Raw genomic sequence first — 22,880 nt, 5'->3', positions numbered from 1 at the left:
TCTTGTTGTAGGACTTCAGGGCAATTTTGCTGAATTATTTCTGTTAGTATGGAGTCCAGGTTTCTATTAATTTCTGGTTTTTCTGGAAGACCAATTATTCTCAAATTGTCTCTTCTAGACCGGTTTTCTTGGTCTGTCACTCTCTCATTGAGATATTTCATGTTTCCTTCTATTTTTTCAGTCTTTTGGCTTTGTTTTATTTGTTCTTGTTGTCTTGAGAGATCATTAGTTTCTACTTGCTCAATTCTAGCCTTTAGGGATTGATTTTCGGCTATAATCTTTTGGTTTTCGGCCATAATCTTCTGGTAATCGGCCATAATCTTTTGGTTTTCGGCCATAATCTTCTTGTTTTCTGCCATAATCTTCTGGTATTCCTCTTCAATCTGGTCATTTCTTGTGTTCAATTTGCTTATCAGTTCATTTGGTTTCTGAGCCTTGCTTTCCAGTTGCAAGATTCTACCTTTTAAGCTGTTATTTTCTTGCCAGATCTCTTCCATTTTCCTCAAAATCTCAGATTTGAACTCTTCCATAGCTTGTGAGGAGTTTTCCTTATTTGGGGAGGGTCTGGATGGTTGTTTGTTCTCCTCCTCTGTTTGCTCTGTTGTCTGGATTTTCTCTGTGTAGAAGCTGTCGAGTGTTAAAGACTTCTTTTTTTTGTTATTATTCTTTCTCTTCTGAATTTCCTGTAACTGATTAGCCATCATTAGCCCAGCAGCTTCTCAGGTTTATCCTCGCTCTCAGTGTCTGTCTGAGATCTATTGGCTCCTGAGGTCTGAGTTCTAGTTTTTTCCAAGGTCAAGCCCCCTGGTGGATTCCCTTGCTTGATCCTCTGCAGGAGGTTCCTTTACAAGTCTCAGGGAGCTACTTCCACAGTCGTATACCCGTCTGCACTGGTTCCCCACTTAGGCTTTGCTCCTGGCTGTGTTTGCCTCCACCCACGCCTCTGCTCAGCCGGCACCCACGCCTCTGCTCAGCCGGCACTCTGCGCCCAGCGTCCACTCTCTGCTCCCGCGCGCTCAGATTTCGCGTGCGTTCTTGACTTAATGGGGTCCTAAGTCTTGCTGCTCTCAGGAACAGGTCCCGGAGCTGCCGATGACTCGATGGGTGCCCCAAACTTTCTCTATTTCTTTTTAGCTGGGTTCGGAGCTATAGGTGAGTGTGGAGGGGGTGGGGGTGGGGCGGTTGCTCAGCCTGCAATTGAGTGAGAGCCCTTTTTAGCCTGGAAATGTCTCGATTCCATGTACCTTCCACGCTGTGCCCTGTTGTGGGGTTCCTCTGTTCGTCTGGACTTGTTTTTATGTCCCCTTGAGGAGTTTTGTGTGTTTTGGTCAGGAGAGGTTAAGAGCTGCTTCTTACTCTGCCGCCATCTTAACCCGGAAATCCCTTAATTTTATTTTTTAAATCATCTTATCACAGTCATCTCCCACATGTGCCTACTGTATATGTATAATCCTTCTAACTGCTCTGATAATGATACGGTTCTTAGGAATTAACAAGTAGCATGTTCCCATGCAGGAATGGAATCATTTTAAATTTACTGATTCCTTCATTATTTCTCTTTCATATTTACTTGTTTTATAAAAGACTTTAGTCTTGGGTTTCAAATCAAATTTTCTATTCAGCTCTAGTCTCTCCCTCAGAAATGTTTGAAAGTCCTCTATTACATTAAATATCCACTTTTTTGTCCTATAGGATTATACTTAGTTTTGCTGAGTAGGCTATTCTAGATTGTATTCTTAGCTCTTTTGCTTTCCATAGTATATTCCAAGCTCTCTAAATTTTTAAAGTGGAAACTGCTAAATCTTGTGTAATCATTACTGTGACTCCATGATATTTAAATTATTTTTTTCTGACTGTTTGAAATCTTTCTTCTTGACCTAGAAACTGTAGAATGTGGCTAAAATATTCCTGGGATTTTCATTTTGGGATCTTTTTCAGGAGGTGATTGTTTTGAAAAATTGTGTCTTTTGATCTGTATTTAGACTCCATTAGTACTTTTTCTGCAAGTGTATAGAAATTTTCTTGATTGTTTTCTATTCTTCCAAGATGGTATGATCTAAGGAGATGTATATTAAATACTATCTCAGCTTATGCTCTTGTCTGTGAGCAAGCACAATCACTCTTTTCCACCTTGTTACTGGGACTTGGGACCCCTGTTCTCCTGTGGCCATAGATGTTAGTGCTCCTCCTCGCCCTGAGACTGTAATCAAGGACTGTTACCTGATTTCACATATAGGTAATGAGATAAGAGTCTTGTACCCAGAGCCAGCAAAGGAACACCTGTGATCTCTTCCTGAGAAGTTGTCTGAAACACTTTCACACCTATGCCTGAAAGCTCAGGAAACCTTTGTTACTGATTCAGCCACCTATAAGACCTGTTGCAGGATTGAGACCTGCATTGATAGGCTGATTTGTGATTCTGTGCCAAATATCTTTTGTGCTGGTCTTTTAATTATTTTGGGATGAAAAATTATTTTGTGTGCTGAGCTGTTCCAGAATTCATTTTGAGACATTATGACATAGTCTTTTAGAGGGCAATTTGGCAGAAATCAGATAGGTTTGTGTACTTCTTGATCATCTTATCTTCATTTACTTTCTCCTATTTCTTTTATTTGATTTTTGAATTCCTTTTTAGCTCCTCTGGAAGATCTTTTTGAGACTGACATGATTTCACATGTTACTTTGAGACTTCACAATTAGCCAGTTTGGCATTGTTTTCCTCCTCTGAGTTGTGTTTTCATCCTCTCTATCACTAAAGTAATTTTCTAAGGTCAGCTTTTATCTTTGTCTTTTGCTCATTTATCCAGCCTATTTTGTAACCTTTGTTTATACACTAAAAATTGGATCTATTCCTGGGGTGCTTGTCCCCACCCTGTGACTAATTTGCCTTTGCCAGGACACTGCCTGTGTTCAATTGTATTTTATTTTGTTTCCAGATTGTTGGGATTTTTTTGCACAGACACAAAGCACACTATATTGTCCCTCCTTCTTATTCCAGTATAACAAGTTTTTCCCATCAATTCTCTATGTGGTCTTAGGTTAGAAAACTATTTCACTCCATCTTTTGTTGGTTTTACTGTTGCAGAATTAATTTTGAGACATTTTTATAGTTGGTTGAAGATAAATTTCAATAAGCTCAGAGTACTCCTTTGTTCTGCCATCTTGGCTCCTGGAAGTCTTAAATCTCTTCCTATTCTAAATTCAGAGGAAGGAAAACACACCTCAACCATACTTTGTCCTCTACAGAGTCACTTGTTGTTTAAATTGGTCACTTAAAGAATTATTTCATATATCTGTTAATAGTCTAAAATTTTCCCCTTGAGAATTACTTGTCCATATCCTTTGGCCTCATCTACTGGAGAATATTAGTTGGTTTTTATAATTTCTGGTTAGTTGCCTCCATATTTTGGCTATCAATCTATTTTCAGAGCTATTTAATTTTGTTCCCCTTGCAATATTTCCCTTTTTAGCCTACTTCTACTAATTTTGTTCATGAAATATCTTTTCAAATTCAAGTAATCAATTTTATCTATTTAAACTTAAATGATTTTCTTTGAACTGATTATGTACTCTGGGGGAAAAATGTTTTAAAAAATTGAGTTTGGGAATCGTAGTATTTCAAATAAATTTGGGACTAGAGTACCTTGATCTTGGGATAGTGTATCTGGGAGGATCCACATGCATTTTGGAGATAAGGTATTCTCAAGAGTTATTGTTTATTATAGTTAACTTACCTATATCTATCCCTTATTCCAGTGTATCAGGCTATAAATTATACATTTCATGAAGGCAGGGATTATGTCACAATTATAGTACATTGTTCTGTATATAGCAGGTGCTTAATAAACATTTGCTGAATTTTAATTCTTATATATGTGCCATGAAGGTATCCATTTGAATCTCATGATAAAAATGTGATATGGTTCTTGGTATTATATATGTACCTTACCAATCTTTACCTTGTCCATTCTTTTTTGGCAAATTTTTCAAATGGGGCCAACAATTTCAGAGAACAGTCTATGATAACTTCCAACTATTACCTTTAAGTCATAAATAAGAAATTTTTTTAAAAATTATTCCAAAAGACTGGTATGTTAGACTCAAACTAAGCCAAATGATATCAGAGCACTAGATATTTTAGCAACAGGAATAACACAAGATAAATAAGTAAAAGAAATAAAGATCAGTAAATGTAAGGCAAACACATCACAATTTCCTTATTATGTTTCACTTAGAAAAGCCTAAAGAATTAACAATGAAACCAAATGAGATAATCAGTAAAATAAATAAAGTTAACAGAGTTCAAAAAGTTCAAAATAACTGCTTCTTCTACTTCACTAGCATTTCTTTAAAGAAATTATAAAATCTAAGAGTGAAAATAAAATAGACAAATTCTATTACCAATAACTATAAAATGCATAAAATATCTCACCAAGGCAGACCTAAGGTCCATATAAATAAATAAATTATATATATATGCATATATATATAATTTACATATATAATATATAAATAAAATTGCAAAATGCCCTTTAAATAAATTAAGAGGGGGCATCTGGGTGGTTCAGTAGATTGAGAATCAGACCTTGAGATGGGAAGTCCTGTGTTCAAATGTGACCTCAGACATTTCCTAGCTGTATGACCCTGGGCAAATTGCTTAACCCCCATTGCCTAGATTTTACTGACCTTTGTAATTAGTAGATAATGTGGCTGATAACAGGGCAGCTGTTGGTACAAGTGTGTCACCTGGGCCTGAGAGCCAGTAACTTCAGTAGCAGGTGATTTGAGACTGTCAGGGATGTGTAGCCTGAGATGTGATGCCCAGTCAGTCTCCCTGCTACCTATAGGTTCCTTTAAGGTGGAGAGTGAGGAGCCCCTCCCTGCTGGAGTGAAAGCAGAACTCAACAGGAAATGAAGCTCACACACTTCCTGAATAAAATGGATGCTTGCTCAGTACTTCCTTTAGAGTTAAGTGGTTGCTATTCTCCCCTCCCCTCAGCCCCTTAGCCCAAGATGATGTTATAATAACTACGGAAGTTCACACTTTTAGGCTAAGGGTTTATTTTAACACGGAAGGCGAAACTGAGGCAAGAGGGTTTAGGGCTCTTGAGAGACCATTGCTAGGGGCGACTGGCAAGTAATGGCTATGGACCTAGAAGGTTAGTTTAACACTGCCCTGATGTTGTTTGGTCCACCAGCTAAACAGATATAGTTGGTGAATTGGTTTAGGGGTGTCCCTGTTGCTAGGCTACTCTAATCTAAATCCTGCCCACTTTCCACAAACCAAACCTCCCTTCAACCTCCTGGGGTCCCCAAGGGGAAGTCAGGGGTAGCTGAGTGTCTGGGTGAGGTCAAGGAAATCAGAACCCCCAGGTTGGTTCTGCAGGGTTTTTTATAGTCCCAGCTCAAACTGCCAGCTCCTGGAACTGGCACCTGCCCAGCCAGAGTTCCATTCTCCTAACTGTCAGGATTACCTAGGGTAATTTTGAAAATGCAAGAGATCTTGCATAAATCCTTCATTACACCTTCTGCCTTGGAACTAGTAGTTCCAAGGAAGAAGATAAAGGTTTTTATTTAAAATAAGAAATTAAAAACAATTTAAATAACTGGAAGAAAATTCAGTACTTAAGACTACATCATGCAAATATGTAGAAAAATGACATTACCTACATTAATTAATAGAAGTAATGCCTCAAAGATCAAATTATCAAGTATTGGTCTAGATTAAATAATATCACAATTCATTTGGAGAAATGAAATATATAATATATCAAAATAAATAATTTACAATACTAGAAATGAAGAGAGGATAACACATCCAGATCTCAAACTAAATTATAAAGTAGTATTTGTCAAAATTCCCTGATACTGTTTTAAAAATAGGAAAGTAGATAAGTGGAATAGATTAGATAAGAAATGACTAGAAACGATGGTAATAACCAAGTGTTTGATTCACCTGAAAACTTAGATGAGCTACTGAAGACTTTCTTATTCATGAAGAATTTTTGGGAAAACTGGAAAAGTATTTGGTAGAAATTAAGTTTAACTACCCTCTTACCCCATTTGTCACACCAAACATAAAATGAATGTTACCTGAATATTATAGGTCATATAAACATTAGAAGACAACTAGATGAGATAGCTTTCTCAACTATAACTGGAGAGGGTGAATTCTTAATCACTTAAGATACAATCATAGAAAACAAAAATAAGTAATTTTGATTTATAAAACATATGTCTTTTTACAAAAATAAAATTAACAAAAAGGAGAATGAAGGAACAGTAATGTATTAGAGAAAAACCATTACATTATATCCTTGACAGGAGTCTGATAACCAAGGTAGAATATAGATTTTTAACAGTGATTACCAAAGTGGGTGCTATTGCCCCCTGGTGGGTACTTCGGAGATCCAGAGGGCCACAGGTGCATTTATCTTTCCTATTAATTGCTATTAAAATTTTTAAAAAATTTATTTCCAAGGGGCTAAGTAATATTTTTTCTGGAAAGGGGGTGGTAGGCCAAAAAAGTTTGGAAACTACTGTTAGAAGAACAATGACTATTTCCTAATAGATAAGTGGTTAAGTATATGAAGAAATTGTTTTTTAAAAAGTTGTAAACCACTAATATCCTTGTAATAGAATATTCTGTATCATCAATCATAAAACAAGTACAAATCAATACAACTCACACACTTCACAATCAAAGATTGAGATTAGTCAATATTGTAAAATCTGTTAATTGTAAACTCTTAACTTCTCTCTTAGATTGAAATTAAGCATTGGTTCTAAGGCAGAGGACTGGTAATTGCTAGGCAATTAGGATTAAGTGACTTGCCCAGGGTCACATAGCTAGAATGTGTCTAAGACCATATTTGAATTTAGATCTTCCAGACTGCAGGCCTGATGCTCTAACAGTGGTGCTGCCATTCACTAATTCATTGTTAATGGTATTATGATTTGGTGTAATTATTCTGGGAAAAAATATACTAAGGTAACTAAAATGTTTAAACTCTTTGTCCTAAGGATCTAATTTTGAGGAATATACCAAAAAGAAGTCTCTGATTAAAAGAAAAGTCCCATATGTATCAAAATATTTGTAGTAGTACTTTTGGTAGTAGTAATGAACTTCAGAAAAGTAGATGGCTATTGATTTGGGAATAGCTAAATAAGTTTTAGTATATAAATGTAATGTAATGTTCTTGATCTTTAAGAAAGATGAGTATGTAGATATAGAGAAACATGGAAAACTTATGGGTTGATGCATTATGAAACAATCAGAACTGGGAAAAATGTACACAATAATGATAAAACAATTAAACTGAATTATGTACACATAAGAAATAAATAAATAAAAAGTGAAAAGCGTCAATAGAAATTCACTTTTGAAAGAAAGTATAAAGAAATTAGAAATCTTGCATTAAGTATTGTTTTTATTCCTTATGTCATTTATCTTTAAAAAAATTAATTGCATACATGCAAGGTAAATCAAATCTAGTAGAAGCATATGTGATGGGGAGGGAAACACAATACATGTAATTTCAATTTCTGTTTTGCTTTTATTTGAAATGAATATAAGCAAAAAGTGCTATGTTATTGCCACATATAGTATTACAATTATAATTACAGTATATTTAAGTTACACTCATGAAGTTACATTATATAGATTATCAGTTTTACTCATTCCATCTGGATCTTCTCTCCCCATAGTATAGCTTTTCCAGTTCTGGGCACAACCTTTTCAAGAGGTCTTCAAAAAGAAGATGACAACTGATTTGAGAGAAGCCTGAAAATCATGCTTTATAAAGAATGTTGAAAAGACTTCAGAAGTTTGATCTGGAGAGGAAAAGACCAAGGTGAGAAATAAAATCTGATGATTTAAAATTGGAAGGGACTTTAGAAGGAAATTTTAAACATCTTCAACATCTCATACAAATGGGCCAAAATTATTTCAATAATTTGTGTTAGATGATTAACCTGTATCTTCAGGATGATAATGATAGTAATGCCAATTATGGGGGAGAGAAATACATTGATAATATCTAAGACCCAGTAAAAGAATGGTCCTTATAACTTAATCTGCCCCAAATAAAAATGTCTGACATTTTATACAAAGTTTGAGATATAATATCAAACAAACAATAATGAATTCCTGAATCACACCCCAGACAACTGCATTCCCTCCTAAAAGCAATTTTTTCTTAGTATTTGGTAGAAGAGAGAGAGAAGACAGGTAGAAGGAGAAGAGTACCAAGGACAGAAGTGAACCAGGTGAGTGGAAGAAGAGAAAAAGAAGGGGAAAAGGAAGAAGGAAAGTTTTTAAAAGAACAAGAACTGAATTAAACATAGTGAAAGCATTGCCATTCCTACTTTAAATTCTAGTTTATGGGGAGGACTAACGTGTAGAAAAACAATCACAAAAATGGCCTTGGAACTAAATAAGATCTTTCTTTTTTGATTCAATAAGAACATCCAGTTCCACAGGTGGGTTCCTGAGCACAATTATCAGCTTTAAGGAAGCAATGTTTTTGGAGCACAAACTTAATGTCAAATATCACAAACCTGCAGGCTGGTGCCACTTCCCTATTCTGAGAGATGGGAACATGGATCTGTGGAGAAAAAGCAAAATATGAATGATTCTCTGACACAAACTCCCCTCAGATATTCATAATGCCACCATCCAATGTGAAAAAATGATTTCTATGTTAGGATGAAATTTTGAGCTGTAAAGATTTATTTTCCAATTAATTCTCTTCTTTGTTATAAGGAAATTGGAAATAAGGGTGGAGCAATTATTAGAAAGACTTACCAGTATTGGTCAGGTCAATGACATTGTCATCTTTAAGTCCATGTAATATGTAAAGTTGCTCAAATTTACTTTTTATGCCTTGATTCAAAAGTTTTCCTTTCTGTCGACCTGCATTTGGAGAATATTATGTTATAGATCATGAATTAATAAATGAATGAAACAGGTTAATTAAGGACTTAATATTTTCCAATTTTCTGAATTCTTTAGATACAAAATCAGTAAAAAAGATAGGTTTTTGTTTTCAAAGAACTCCTTAGGCTCAAGTTGGAGAAGATACCACAAAAAGAGAAAGTTCATAGCAGAGAGGATGGAAAAGACATAGGGCCCATAATATGATTAGATAACTAGACCCAATGGTCCTCAAGTCGTGTCAGAAGAAAAGATATACAAGAAAGAGAGTCAAGATAGATATTAGAAAATAGAAGGATTTGGATGCAAAATGGATTATCTTGTTAACAGAGGTAATATAGTTTTTGTTTCTCATTTCCTTCAAGGACAAGTGAAACCAAGCAATGAACATATCTTTCCCCGTAAACAAAGACTACCAAGTAAAGACTCCAGGTTTTTCATTGCTTTCTTGCTTAAGAATCTAGGAATAATGTAACCTAACCCCCTTTTCTTTCTCTTCTCATATCAAATATATGCTTTAGTAATGATTAGGTAGGTTAGAGGAGAGAATGAATAAAAAGGGTAAGAGAGGAAAAATGACTACAGAAGAGACTTGCCCTACATCTCAGAAAGACAATGAAAATGTAAGATCTCTCCCTGAAGGTCTTGGTATTTTCATTAAGCAGAAGACAAAAATCATTGTCTTAGGGGGATGATAAAATAGAAGGACTAGAATTGTGGACTTAAGGAGAGAACAAGCCTAGATTTGCTACTGAAAGCAGAATTACAGGAAGAGAGACTAGAGGACACTTACTGTAGAGCTCCACCCCTTTGGTTTCTCTCCCATAAATCTCATTAGTTGTATAGATCAGGAGATAATCCATTGGGTCAGCATCTTCCAAATAGAGTACATTGTTGCCTGGATCTGTGAAGGGGTAAGATTAAAACTTTGTTAATAGTATAGGAACTGAGAAAAATAAAAATTCTTCATTCATTAACTGCCCCTTCACCATGGTTTGTCTTGATTCCTCTCATCATTGGGGAAAATAATACCACTATCTTACATTTTGGGATACACTCAGAATGACTATGATCACTTATCAGTGAACTATTTTAAGAAGGATACTGGCAAATTAGAGTGGGGATAAAAGTAAATTACCAGTCCAGTATTGATTGATTGACTTTAGGATGTGTAACTCAGATAAATTTTTTCCAAGGCTTTTCTAGGAAGAAGGATTGCTTGTCTCTAAATGGCAGAACCAAGAATAATGGGTAAAAATTTTGGAGGAATATTTTTAAGCTAATGAAAAGAAACACATTCTAACAATGAGAACTGTACAAATATGGAAAGATCTTCCTCAAAATGTAGATGTTTTCCCCTCATTACTATACTGGTGTGTAGTATGTTTATAGTTGTCTACTTGAGCTGTAAGAAGGTTCTTCTCATCACTCTTTCTGTCTTCTATTGTAAACTAATTGTTCAAGATTAGATTGGTAAATTGTGTCCATAAAATAAATGTAGCATATCTACTTAAAAAGACACTACACTTGAAGACAAGGTTAGAATTGGTTTTCCAACTCTTTCTTCAAATTATAAGATGCATGACCTCAAGCAAGACACCATTCTTCTCTAAACCTTCTTGCTTAGCTGAAAAATCTAATAACATACTATTTATCTCATAGAATATTTTCAAGCATTAAATAAACATATTGAAGTATTTTTAAAAGTATAAAATGGTATAAAAGTGTCATTATTCATTCCCTTTGATGATAACAGTAGCTTGCATTTTCAAATAAAAAGTATTTTCAGTTCATTATGCTATTTGATCCTAGAACAAGATTTGAACTTAGAAAAAAAACACATTTATGAGATTAAAATGTTAATTAGAATTCTCATTGATACGTACATTGGAGTTTGTATTTATTGTTTTCCAATCTGTAAGCCAATACTGGCACTTTCTTACAATTGCCATTTCTCCTAGAAAAGGGGAGGAAAACATGTTGAGTTTAGACATAAATGAGGAGCATTGGGGCTACCCTACTGACCAGTATATCTTGGGCAGAAAGCTATCATTTATTCTGGTGATTCTTTTCCCCTTCCTCACAAGTACCTTTGTCATCAGTCAATGCCAGCCCCCACAGCAATTTATTCTATCTCTATTCTAGCCCCATTATAATTCTAGGAATGTTGATAAGAGATTACCAATCTTGAGCCCTGAGATAGCCTGTGAGTGGGAAAACCCAGAACTATGACTGAGGAGCCTATCATCTCTCTCTGATGAGACATACCTGAGGGTGAAATAAAGCATCAGTTTGTCTGCTTTCACTTTAATAGTGTGAATAAAAGCTGCAGAGTTGCTTCCCTTCACACTGGAGGCCAAAAATATAGGATACCACCTTCCTGCAAGCTGTGAGAAATGTTTTAGAAAAAAGGAAAGGAAGGAAATGGTGAGCAAGAAAAAAAGGGAAGAGGGGAAAAGTTACTGGATTGGGGATAGGGGAGAACAGAAAATGCCTTCCATGGACTTGCCTTAATGTTTCAGGAGTCTGAAGAGAAGATTTAAGGCTCTGGTCCATTTATAAGCACTGCTCTTTATGATATCTGGGACAGATATCTATTGTCTATTGACTTCATAGTCCGAGTGTGTATGAGGGAGGCTACATTCTTCCCCAACACAGAGAACAGGGCTAAGTTTCCTAGTATGGTTTCTGAGGTTCTCTGGCATGATAGCCCAGTGGGGGTTCACACAAGCATGGGAGCTGGATCCTACTTTTCTTATTGAGTGATTCTACCTACTTTGAAGAACTATCTGCTATAGGTATCTATGTCTTCTGGATGCACATGGACTGAGGAAGTATTTTATATGTCAGAGACAGCTTTCTCCTCACACATACCTCAGTGGAGGTAGTCACAAAAGTTGAACAATGAAATTGTAGTGTTAAGGAGATGCCATTGTCTGATGCCTTTTTGGCACGCCAGGATCTCTCATTGGGTCAGGAAGGAATAATATTATTGGTGGAAGATACTTCAGATAAGGAACTTCCTCTTTGAAGGAAGATCAGCACTTTGCTTGTCTTGGGTACTAAAGCATATAGTGACTTTATTAGGGTCACAAAATAAATATGTTTTAGAGGATGAACTTCAACCTAGAAGCCCAGCTCTCTATCTACCACAGTAGGTACCTTCTATATTAAAAAATAAGAATGGATGATGATGATGATGACATTTCTACAGCGCTTAGCATTGCATATTGATTATCATTACATATAATTACTTATTTTATACCAACTAATTCACAATAACACTGTTATACATTCCATTAGTGTCTTCATTTTATAGATGAGGAAATTGAAGGTCCAGGTAGTTAAAGTGCCTTGCTTACGATCAAACATTTGCTTTATGTCTGAATCTGGATTTGGACCTTTGTTATCCAGTCTCCAAGGTCAGTGTTGCATCCTTAATTGTAAATAAGGATGCAAACAAGGGCACTTCTAAGTTTGTTATCATCTCTAAATGTATGATCCTATGGTTCCAGGAGCAAAAAAAAAGTTCTTCCTGCCTTCCTGCTCTTCATTGTTTTCAATTTATCTATCTCTTTAAAAGTTCCTAACTAGGGCAGCTGGGTAGCTCAGTGGATTGAGAGCCAGGCCTAGAGACGGGAGGTCCTAGGTTCAAATCCGGCTTCAGACACTTCCCAGCTGTGTGACCCTGGGCAAGTCACTTGACCCCCATTGCCTACCCTTACCACTCTTCCACCTATAAGTCAATACACAGAAGTTAAGGGTTTAAAATTAAAAAAAAAAGTTCCTAACTAGAGTTCCTAACTAGTGTTATGGAGTGGAAAACAAACTTATCTGGGCACCAAGAGACTTGGGTTCAAGATATAGATCTGTTATATAAGTAACAGTGCAAGTCAATTCTCTAACTTGGACTTCATATTTCTTAGGCTGTAAAATGAAAGGATTGGCCCACATGGTCTTTGGTATTCCTTCCAGCCCCAACATTCTAGTTTTCCCTATCAGAGCAAAGCTGTTTTTTTTTTTCCTGGCCTTCTATAAGTTGAAATCTGAATTAAGCAATTATTTTCAATCAACCAAGTACATAAGGAAAAAGGAAACTCAGAGGTTAAATGAACTAACAAGGGTCATAAGGTTGATAATAGCCTCAGTCAGGTCTTGTGGACTCTTATTCCCTATCCACTTTTCCTTTTTCTAACAATATTCTAACATTCTAACATTTCCTTTTTCTAACAGTATTCTTATTTCTCCAGTATGCTGCCTGTGATTTTGCAGAATTTTTCTCAATATTCTGAGCAGACACAGGGAGAACTCTCCAGGATAACTACTAAGGATTTAAAATGTATACACAGATAATCCACAAAGGTGATTTAGCAATGGATCCCCAAATTTTCTTTCCTATGATCACCTTCATATATCCTTCCTCCCTCACCCCGCCAAAAGCCCTAGAAATGGATTTCTTTGTGTTGATTTATACCACTATAGCCTCTAGTCAATCCCCAAGACAGAATTGACCTGCTGATATTAGAAATCACTCCCAGGGTTTGTAAATATTTTATGGTTTCATAAGCATATGCATACATTCACAGGGCTGTTAAAATTACTAACAAAAAATCAAAGAGACTTGGCAATTAGTATCTTTGAGTAATTGAATATAGGATGGGTAAATTGTGAGTAAATACAAGAAAATTGCTGATCATCCTTTCCAAAGAGAAAGAATTCATTTGGACCCCAGTAACTTAGATCATGACCATGCAAACATAAATAAACATATATGCACTCACACACAAAGACTTTAAATTAGTTTCATAGTTTTTGAATTGCTAACCAAAGTCCAGATGATACTTTCAATACTAATCCTAGCCCTGCCTTGGCTTTGTTTCATGTCTTTAAACCCCCTCTTCAATCCCACATCAATCTATACAACTCTCTGTACCCTCTTGTACCTTGTTTAAATCGAAGTCATCTACTGAATCAGTAGCCTTAGCCTGGAAAGTACAGACCAGGGCCAAGCCCAAAATCAGTAGCAGATGTCTCATCCTCACAGCCCTTAATCTCCAACACTCAAGAAAGAATAAAATATGGTCCCTATGAATGCTCCCAGCTGTATCAGCTCTGCTTTTATATCCCCCTCTGAGATTTGGTTGCCCCCTAAAATGCCTTTGTAAGACTCCTCTAATGACTTTTCCTTTTTGAAAACTTGCCAAAGATTAGCTATTCAATAATTCCAAACACAGTAATGTTCCATCCCCTGTAGAACCTACTGTTCTTTTTCTCCAGAGCTCATTTCTAAAACCAACAGAACATATTGTAATGGGCTGGCTTCCAAATAATTATTTGTGCTGTGATGGCAAGTCACAGTTGAGGAGATTAGATTAAGCCTCTGATCCATTCCTGAGTCATTCTGAGTTAAGGAAAGATAGAATAGGAAGTAATTTTTTAATTCACTTGATTTTATAATTTCTTTCCATTGTATCCTTGCAGATTTCAGGACTCTATTTTCAATATGTTTCTTAGTGTTTGCTGACATATTGTGACACAGCTCATAAAAGGTACAGATCTGTGTGTGTGCATCTGTATAGCTATCCTGCTCATAAGAGAGAAAACTCCAAAGAAAAGGAACTGTGTCTGCAAATGTTTGAATATCTTACTATGGCTCCTTATACAGGGCTCTAGTTTAACATGTAATTCTACTTCAATATAATAATCTATTCTACCAATTCCTCTAAAACTAACCAGATTTTTGAGATTTAATATTAGCTTAATTAGAACAGTCTAAGTTAATTTAATATGACTAACTAAGTCTAAGGAAGCTTTAACTAAGGCTTTTCTGAAACGGGTTAAACTTGTGCCTTGTGTAATTTCTACCTTTACTCTAAGCTTCTGGTAGGATCTGCCAGAATTTAGGATTATACAGAAGACACTTTAAGGACTGAGAGTACGTTTTATCTGATGATAAAAAAACAATAGAACAGGATGTTAGTGGAAAGTCTCTTCAAAAAGAAGCCAAAAAATAGTAGTAGTATTTGGAATGACAATAACCATGTTGGTGGTCTTAGGGTAACTGTGTAACAAGGAAAATTCTCCATATAAGAAGTTAGGTGGTACAGAGCTAGAGAACTGGACCTAAAATCAGGTCTTTCTGATTCCACAAATCAGGCTTCAGACACTAGTAATGCACTACATTTATGATCTGGGGCAAGTCATTTTACTTTTCTGAGCCTCAATTTCCTTATTTGTAAAATGGGAACAATAACATTTACCTGCCAGAGTGTTTGCAGGAATCACACAAAATATTCATCAATAATTTTGCAAGCCTTAAATTGCTATGTAAATGTTAATTATTATTAGAACATCTTAAGGATTTTTATGAGGAAAACATTTGGTAAAGCTTAATGTAGTATATAACATGTAAATTTATATTATTCCTTATTCATTGGTCTTTTTAACCACATTTTTATAATTTAAAGTTTCTTCTTTATTATTAATCCAACAATCATGAATGCTTCTGTGTTCAAAGACTAGAAAAAGAATTATACATGAAATATGAACTATGAACTTTCAGTTCTTCAGGGTTTTTTTTTTTAAGTACGTATATAATATTTAACATAGTGATGACAACGCTATCTCCTTTATAGTCCAGACCTGACTTAGTAAAGTCTTGTAGCTGAGGTTCAAAACTGTAAAGAAATGAGATGCTCATGGAATATGTAGCAATTAACAAAATTACATTCAGAATTGGAAAGGGATTTTCATCAAGGATAGAGCACTAATACAGTTGGTCATAGTCAGTCTCCTGATTATTTGTTGGTTGATAGTTGATCAACAAGCATTAATTTAGTGTTTACTATGTTCATGGTATTGCATCTTCTTTGTGCCTCTGTGTCTCTTATTAGTCTACTGAGGACTAATTTGTGATTTCTTTATTTTTTTGTGCTTAGTTTCCAAGAAGCTGTCAATGTCCTAAAACTTTACCCAATCCCAATGGAATTGGTTCTTTTACTCTCCTGAGAAAACCTATAATTTTATAATAAAATTTAATCTGTACAGGATAGCTCCTTAAGATTTTGAGCCCCATATTCCCATTCTGAATTTCCTCCTAATATCTTTGGTGTACTTTAAAATTTTTTCATTGACCCTTTTTTCTTCCTTTTCTTCTTTTCATTACTTTACTGTTTCATTGCTGTAACTACCTTCAAAGCACTGCCACCTCTGCTCCTTCTCCTAAATAGAGACCTTCCTTTAGAAACAAAACTAATAATATATTGGCCATGTTTGGGAATGGATATTTTTTCATACATATCTAGTCCCATAATTTGTCTGCCAAAAGGTGAGAAGCATGTTTCATTATTGATCCTCTGAAATTATAAATAGACATTGCATTAATTGGAATTCTTAAGGTCGACAATATTATTTTTCCGTACATTATTGTACTCATTGTATACCCTCACCACTAGGAAAAAAATAAATTCTTGTAACACATACATACATCAAGCAAACTAAATCTCTATATTGTCTATGTTTAAAAATATGTCTTCTGTACTTTGAGACTATCACTTCTCTGTCAGGAAGAAGGGGAAATGTTTCATCTGTCCTCCTGAATTATAGTTGCTCATTGCATCATAGTTCTTAAATCTTTAACATTGTTTTTCTTTATAATATTGATATTATTGTATAAATGGTAATTCAGATTCTGCTCAATTCATCTTGTACCAGTTTAAGCTAGTCTACTGAGGCTTTTCTGAAATCATCTTAGTAATTTCTAGCATTATATATGAATCCATTATATATCATAATTTATTCAGTGGTTAACCAGTTAATAAACATTTCCTCAGTATTTAATTTCTTGCCGTATCCAAGTGGAGAAAAAGAACTAGTATAAATATTGTACATATGGCTCAATTTTTCCCTTTCCTTGATCTCTTTGGGGTATAAGCCTAAGTAGTTTTATTTCTGCTGACAAAGAGTAGGCATAATTCAGTAACGTTTGGCTATAAACCTAAATTACGTTTTCAGAATGACTGGATTAATTTATCTTATAGTTTAACCAAAAGTGCATTGGTGTGCTTGTTTTTTTGTCCTACCCTTGGATAATGTTGGAAAGGCCTCCAGCCTTTCTCTATTCACATATAATGTTGGATTGCTGACTCTTAGGTTTACATAGAAATTTATTTTTGCCATATTAAGGAATGATCCATTCATTCTTGTTTTTTGTCATTTTTAAAAGAAAGAAGTACTGAATTTTCTCAAAAATTTTTCAATAATTATTTATTGTAATCATGTATAACAACTTTTAATTTTTTTTGATTTGTAGTTTTCTTTCTGTTTTGTCCCCTCACTGACTTGGGTATTAAGAAGATATTTTTAAAAGAGAAAGGGTTTGATATACCTTCCTTTCTTATTTTTGGAAAGAGTTTATGTAATATTAGAGTTCATTATTCTTGAATACTTGAAAGTAGTCACTTAATTTTAAATTATTTTTACTTAAATAGTTCCCAATGTAAAACACTTTAACAATCATTTTGTAAAAAATTGAACTTCAAATTTTTTTACTACTCCCTAATCCCTAAGCCTCCTTAAGCAGGCAAGAAATTTGATATTTATTACACATGTGAAGTTATGCAAAATATATTTCCATATTAGCCATATTGCAAAAGAAAACACAAACAAAATAAATTTTAAAAAAAGTAGTCTTCAAACTGCAGTTAAAGGTCATTACTTTTCTCTCTGGAGGTGGATAGTATTCTTCACAATGGAGCCTTTGGAATTACCTTGAATCATTGTCTTAACCGAAGTAGCTATTTTTCATATCTGATATCCTTAAAATACTGCTATAATATAAAATGTTCTCCTGATTCTGCTCACTTCATTCTAAATTAATTCATAAAGTTCTTGAGAGGTTTTTCTGAAAATATCTTGCTCTTTCATTCTTATAAGTACAATAATATTTTATAAACCATAACTTGTTCAGTCATTCCCCATTTGATGGCTATCCCCTTAATTTCCAATTCTTTGCCACCATAAAAAGAGCTGCTATTTTTGTACAGATAAGTCATTTTCCCTTCTCTCTGATCTCTTTGGGATACAGACAGTACTAAATGATATTGCTAGATCAAAGGATATGCATAATTTTACAGTCCTTTGATCAGAGTTCCAAATTACTCACTACGGATGAATCAGTTGAAAAATCATCAAAATAACCAGTGGTTTACCTTTTTTTTCCCCATAAAAATAGCTCCTACTTTTAGTTCTTAGTTTAATTGTTGTTGGGTTTTTTTAAACTTCCAATTATATTAATCTCTCCTTTAATTTTTAGAATTTCAGTTTTGGTATTCAATTAGGGATTTTAATTTCTTCTTTTTCTAGTTATTTTTTTTAGTTGTATACCCAATTTATTGATTTATTTTTTCTCTTTTTTACTTTAAAAAATCCCCAACTTTCTGTCTTAAAATCAGTTTTGTGTATTGGTTTGAAGGTAAAAGAGTGGTATAGACAATGAGGGTTAAGTGACTTGCCCAGGGTCATACAGCTAAAAAGTGTCTGAGGCCAAATTTGAACCCAGAACCTCCAATCTCTAGGCCGGACTCTAAATCCAGAATCACCTAGCTCTCTCTCTTTTATTGATATATTAATTTAAAGACATAAGTTTTCTCCTAAGTACTGGTTTCACTGCATCCCACAACTTTTACAAAGTTATTTTATTATCATTCTCTTTAATGAAATTATTTATTGTTTTTATGATTTTTTCATTGATAGGCTCATTCTTTAGGACTAGATTATTTGGTTTCCAACTAATATTTTATCTATGCTTTAACAGCATTTTATTAGATGTAATTTTTATTACATTAAGATCTAAAAAGGGCGCATTTAATATTTCTCCTTTTCTGAATTTGTGAAGATTCTATGGCCTAATACATGGTAGATTTTCATGAAATTTCCATGTCTAGCTGAGAAAAACATATACTCCTTTCTATACCCAATCAGTGTTCTCCAGAGATCTACCATATCTAACATTTTAAAAATTCTATTCATCTTTTTGATTTCTTATTTATTTAATGGTTAGATTTATCTAATTCTGAGAGGGAAAGGTTGGAGTCCATCCCAAAATATATTTTTATAATCTTCTTCATCCTGCAGTTCATTAACTTTTAAGATTTTTTAATGCCATACCATTTGCTGCATATTTGTTCATTATTAATATTACTTCATTGTCTGAGAATCCTTTTAGAAAAATGTTGTTTCCTTGCTTTTCTCTCTTAATTAGGTCAATTTTGTTTGTGTTTTGTCTAAGGTCAGTTGCTACCCCTACCTTTTTAACTTCATATGAAGCACAATAGATTCTTCTTCAGCCCTTTATTTTAACTCTGTTGGGGGTCTCTCTGTTTAACATGTATTTTATGTAAAAAATATATTGTTGGATTCTGGTTTCTATTCTATTCTACTATATGCTTTTCCATATTTTAGGTGAGTTTACCCCATTCACATTCACAATGATGATTACTACCTGAGCATTTTCCTCCATCCCATTTTCTCCTGTTTATCTTCTCTTTCTTCTTTTATCCTGTCCCCTCTACTAAAGTCTATTTTGCTTCTTACTTATGTCTTCTTTTATTTTCTCTTCCTTTCATCACCCCGCCCCCAATTTCCCTATTGGGCAAGATATATTTCTATTATCAATTGATACTATATATTTTTTCCACATTTGAATCAATTTAGATATAAGGTCAAGCATTACCCGCCATCAACCCTCCATTTTATTCTCCATTTTAAAAGATCTTCCTTGCAAGAATCTTCTCTGTGAGTTAATTTTCCCATTCTTTCTCTCTCTTTCCCTTTCTCCGATGGCAACCATTTCTCTTACCTATCCATTTTTTACATTGTCCCAACATAATTGACTCACTTCTACACCCCCTTCTATATAGAATCCAACTATTCTAATAATGACATATTTCTTAGAAGATGCATTGTATAGTTAGAATTATCTTGAATCCCTAAAACTACATTACCTAAACCTCCTTTCTGTATTACCCACAATTCCTTTTGCCTTTCCTATGTGTGTTTTGTTAGTGATCTGTATATAATTTGGGTTTGCTCTGTCATGCCCTCTCTCTTCCCCATTAGGTGAGTGGGGAACTTTCCCTGTGTTCTCTAGCTCTCTAGTTAAATATTAATAAATCTTTATAAATATTTTACTTTGGAGTTATTAAATATTAATTTTAAAATCCACATTTTGGTGACTTTATGAAGGGACCCCGGAACCTAACCTACAAGTAAGTAGGAAACCTTCCCCCCATCCTCCTTCCTGCCCATGCAAAAGGTGGGAAGACCCTCCAGGCTCCCACTCCATCTACTGCATTTTGATCCCTTGTCCCCCTCATCCTTCCCATTCTCCCTCTACCTCCTCATTCCCTCCAAATCCCCTGCAGAGCTAAGCTTCCCAGCTCCCCCACTGACTCCTCCAGCAAGGTTTTTCCCCACCAAATCCCTGAGCTCCCTGCTTCTGCCACTTTTATGCTGATTTTCCCCCTCCCCTGCTGTCTCTAGCATTCGTGAGTGCTCCCCAGCAGCCGCACCTACCTTGGGGCTTCCCCCCTGCCTCCAGCCACTGCCTCTCAAGGCACTGCCTTGAGGTGCTGCCTTTAGCCACAGCCAGCTCACTACCTGGTGTGGCTTCTGCTGCCACATTTTCCATGACTAGTAAGCTTAAAAGACTCCCTCTCTCCTTGATTTCCTGCTATCCTCCTACCACTCCTCCTTCTTCCTTTGTCAGATCCAGACCTCTTGCTTCTTACTAATGTTGCTCTTTTTTTCTTTCTCCCTTCCTGCCTGCCCTGGCCCCCCACCCCCCTGGGCTCCCTGCTTCCTGCTCCCTGCTTTCTCCCTGTTTCTGCCCTTCCACTGACTGGAAGATCTGAGAGCTATTTAGAAGCTCTTTCTTTGGTCCTGCTGAAAAGGTAAGATCCCCATACCCCTCCCTGCACCAACTTGGGTTTCAAAAACCAAGGTAACTGCGTCAACTCCCAGTTTCCAGCTGCTACAGCTTTTAGAACCCTTTTAGACCACTGAGCAGCAAACCCACCCTGTTTTGCAGTCATATCCTCCATTTTGATTTCTGGCAGACACTCCCACCCACCACCCTAATCACACCCTCTACCCTATCCCTGCCCCTTACTCCTACCCACTACCCCATGCCCCTTACCCCTCCCTGTTGTACTGTTGCTTCTTAGCTACCAGAGACCAGTACTGAGCACTCTTTTTTTCCCCTTTTCTTGCTGACCTGTACAGGCTGTTTTCTGCCACCAATGGGCAGCAACACTCAAAAAACAAACAAATAAATAAAGATATTACAAATAAATTTAAAAATTTTTTGCAAATAAAATCCAACATAATCATATGACATAAAATAAAATAAAATAAAATAAGACAAAATACTCCTTACCCTGACCCTACCCCAAGTAAACAAATTAATTAAAAATAAAAATACATATATAAATACATATATACATTGAATATTATTTTCTTTTCCACTTTTCTTTAATCTGCTCTTTATTTCTATGCTCAGCAGTATGAATACTACTCTTCAAGAAACTCTTCTGACTTTTGCCCAATTAGGAACCTTTAAACTTCCAAATTGCCTCCTTCTTCTTATGTTACTTGGAATTTTCCTTTTTCAATTCTTTTCTGTTAAGTCACAACAGAATGCAGGCTTCCCAATGGAGAATGCAGACCAACATGCAAATTCAATTGGACAATTTCATGCGTTACTCCCATGCTCAAATGGTAAAGGAAGATTCTCTCTGACACATATCTGATTTTTGCAAACCTGTTTCTGAATCACTAAGAGAAGAAAATCCTATTTCTCCTGAAAAAGAGATGGAAGGCCCCTCTACTATATCTCAGGTACAGAAGCTCCTCTCTTGTACTATGAACCACCTCTCATGCTCTGCAACCCCTGGCTAACTTTACCTCCTCTAATCCTTCTTATTATGACTCATTCTTTCCTGTTCCTTTTCCCATTCCACAAGCAACCCCAGCCCCCCAAAATCTCATCCTCCTACTAAACCAGTTCCTACCCATGCTGCCTCAGTACCCCCACAGTCAACTTCTAAGAAACAACAAACATTGACTGATTCCTCTGAAGGCCTTTTCCCCTTAATGAAGTGCCTACAATAGGATGCAACAGAGATGTGGTAAACCTAAGACAACATGCCCCTTTCACACTTCAAGATATAAAAGAATTGGCATCTAATTCTCCCCGCTTTGAAGAAGAACCATATCTGATAATGAAAAAAAGATGGCCAACATATTTTTCAAATATAATCCATCTTATAAAGATGTTGAAAATTTATCAAGGCTTTTCTAACAGAAAGTGAGAAAAATAAGATTATCCCTCATGTAAATAAAGTGCAAAGGCACAATGCAGCACACTGCCCATATGAGGATCCTGAATGGGACTATTGTAAATTTGAGGAATATTTGCAATTATATCATTGTAGAGAGGTCATTATAAATGTAATGCAAGAATGCTCTGATATTAGGCAAATAAGGCAACACTTTGCTAACAACAGTTGCAAAGTGGTCTGGGATTATTATTTTTTTTTACATTTATTAATATTGATTTTTAACATGGTTACATGATTCATGCTCCTCCTTTCCCCTTCCACCCCCCCGTGTCCCCCCTACCCATGCGCATTTCCACTAGTTTTGTCATGTGTCCTTGATCAAGACCAATTTCCAAATTGTTGGTAGTTGCATTGGTGTGGTAGTTTCGAGTCCACATCCCCAATCATGTCCACCCCAACCCATGCGTTCAAGTAGTTGTTTTTCTTATATGTTTGCTCTCCTGCAGTCCTTCCTCTGAATGTGTGTGGGTAGCATCTTTACCATAAATCCCTCAGAATTGTCCTGGGTCATTGTATTGCTGCTGGTACAGAGGTCCATTACATTC

At 35.5% G+C, this 22,880-nt stretch overlaps 2 protein-coding genes across 2 annotated transcripts in view; both read right to left on the bottom strand.

Moving 5' to 3' along the window:
- LOC123233612 (trichosurin-like) overlaps positions 1-22,880 on the bottom strand; it is an 82,000-nt gene that overhangs the window by 21,536 nt on the left and 37,584 nt on the right. The gene's annotated exons all lie outside the window — the stretch shown is intronic.
- Positions 8,581-13,971, bottom strand: LOC123235171 (major urinary protein-like). Its single transcript, XM_044661248.1, has 6 exons — positions 13,879-13,971; positions 11,204-11,322; positions 10,822-10,892; positions 9,729-9,839; positions 8,807-8,914; positions 8,581-8,606 (listed from the first exon to the last, which is right to left on the bottom strand). Exons 1-6 carry the CDS (start codon positions 13,969-13,971, stop codon positions 8,581-8,583), a joined length of 528 nt encoding a protein of 175 aa, XP_044517183.1.

Source organism: Gracilinanus agilis, chromosome 2, assembly GCF_016433145.1.
Source record: "Gracilinanus agilis isolate LMUSP501 chromosome 2, AgileGrace, whole genome shotgun sequence".
In the NCBI taxonomy this organism is placed as follows: Eukaryota; Metazoa; Chordata; class Mammalia; order Didelphimorphia; family Didelphidae; genus Gracilinanus; species Gracilinanus agilis.
Note: the sequence above shows the minus strand (reverse complement) of the source record. Positions and strands in the feature narration are given on the sequence as shown.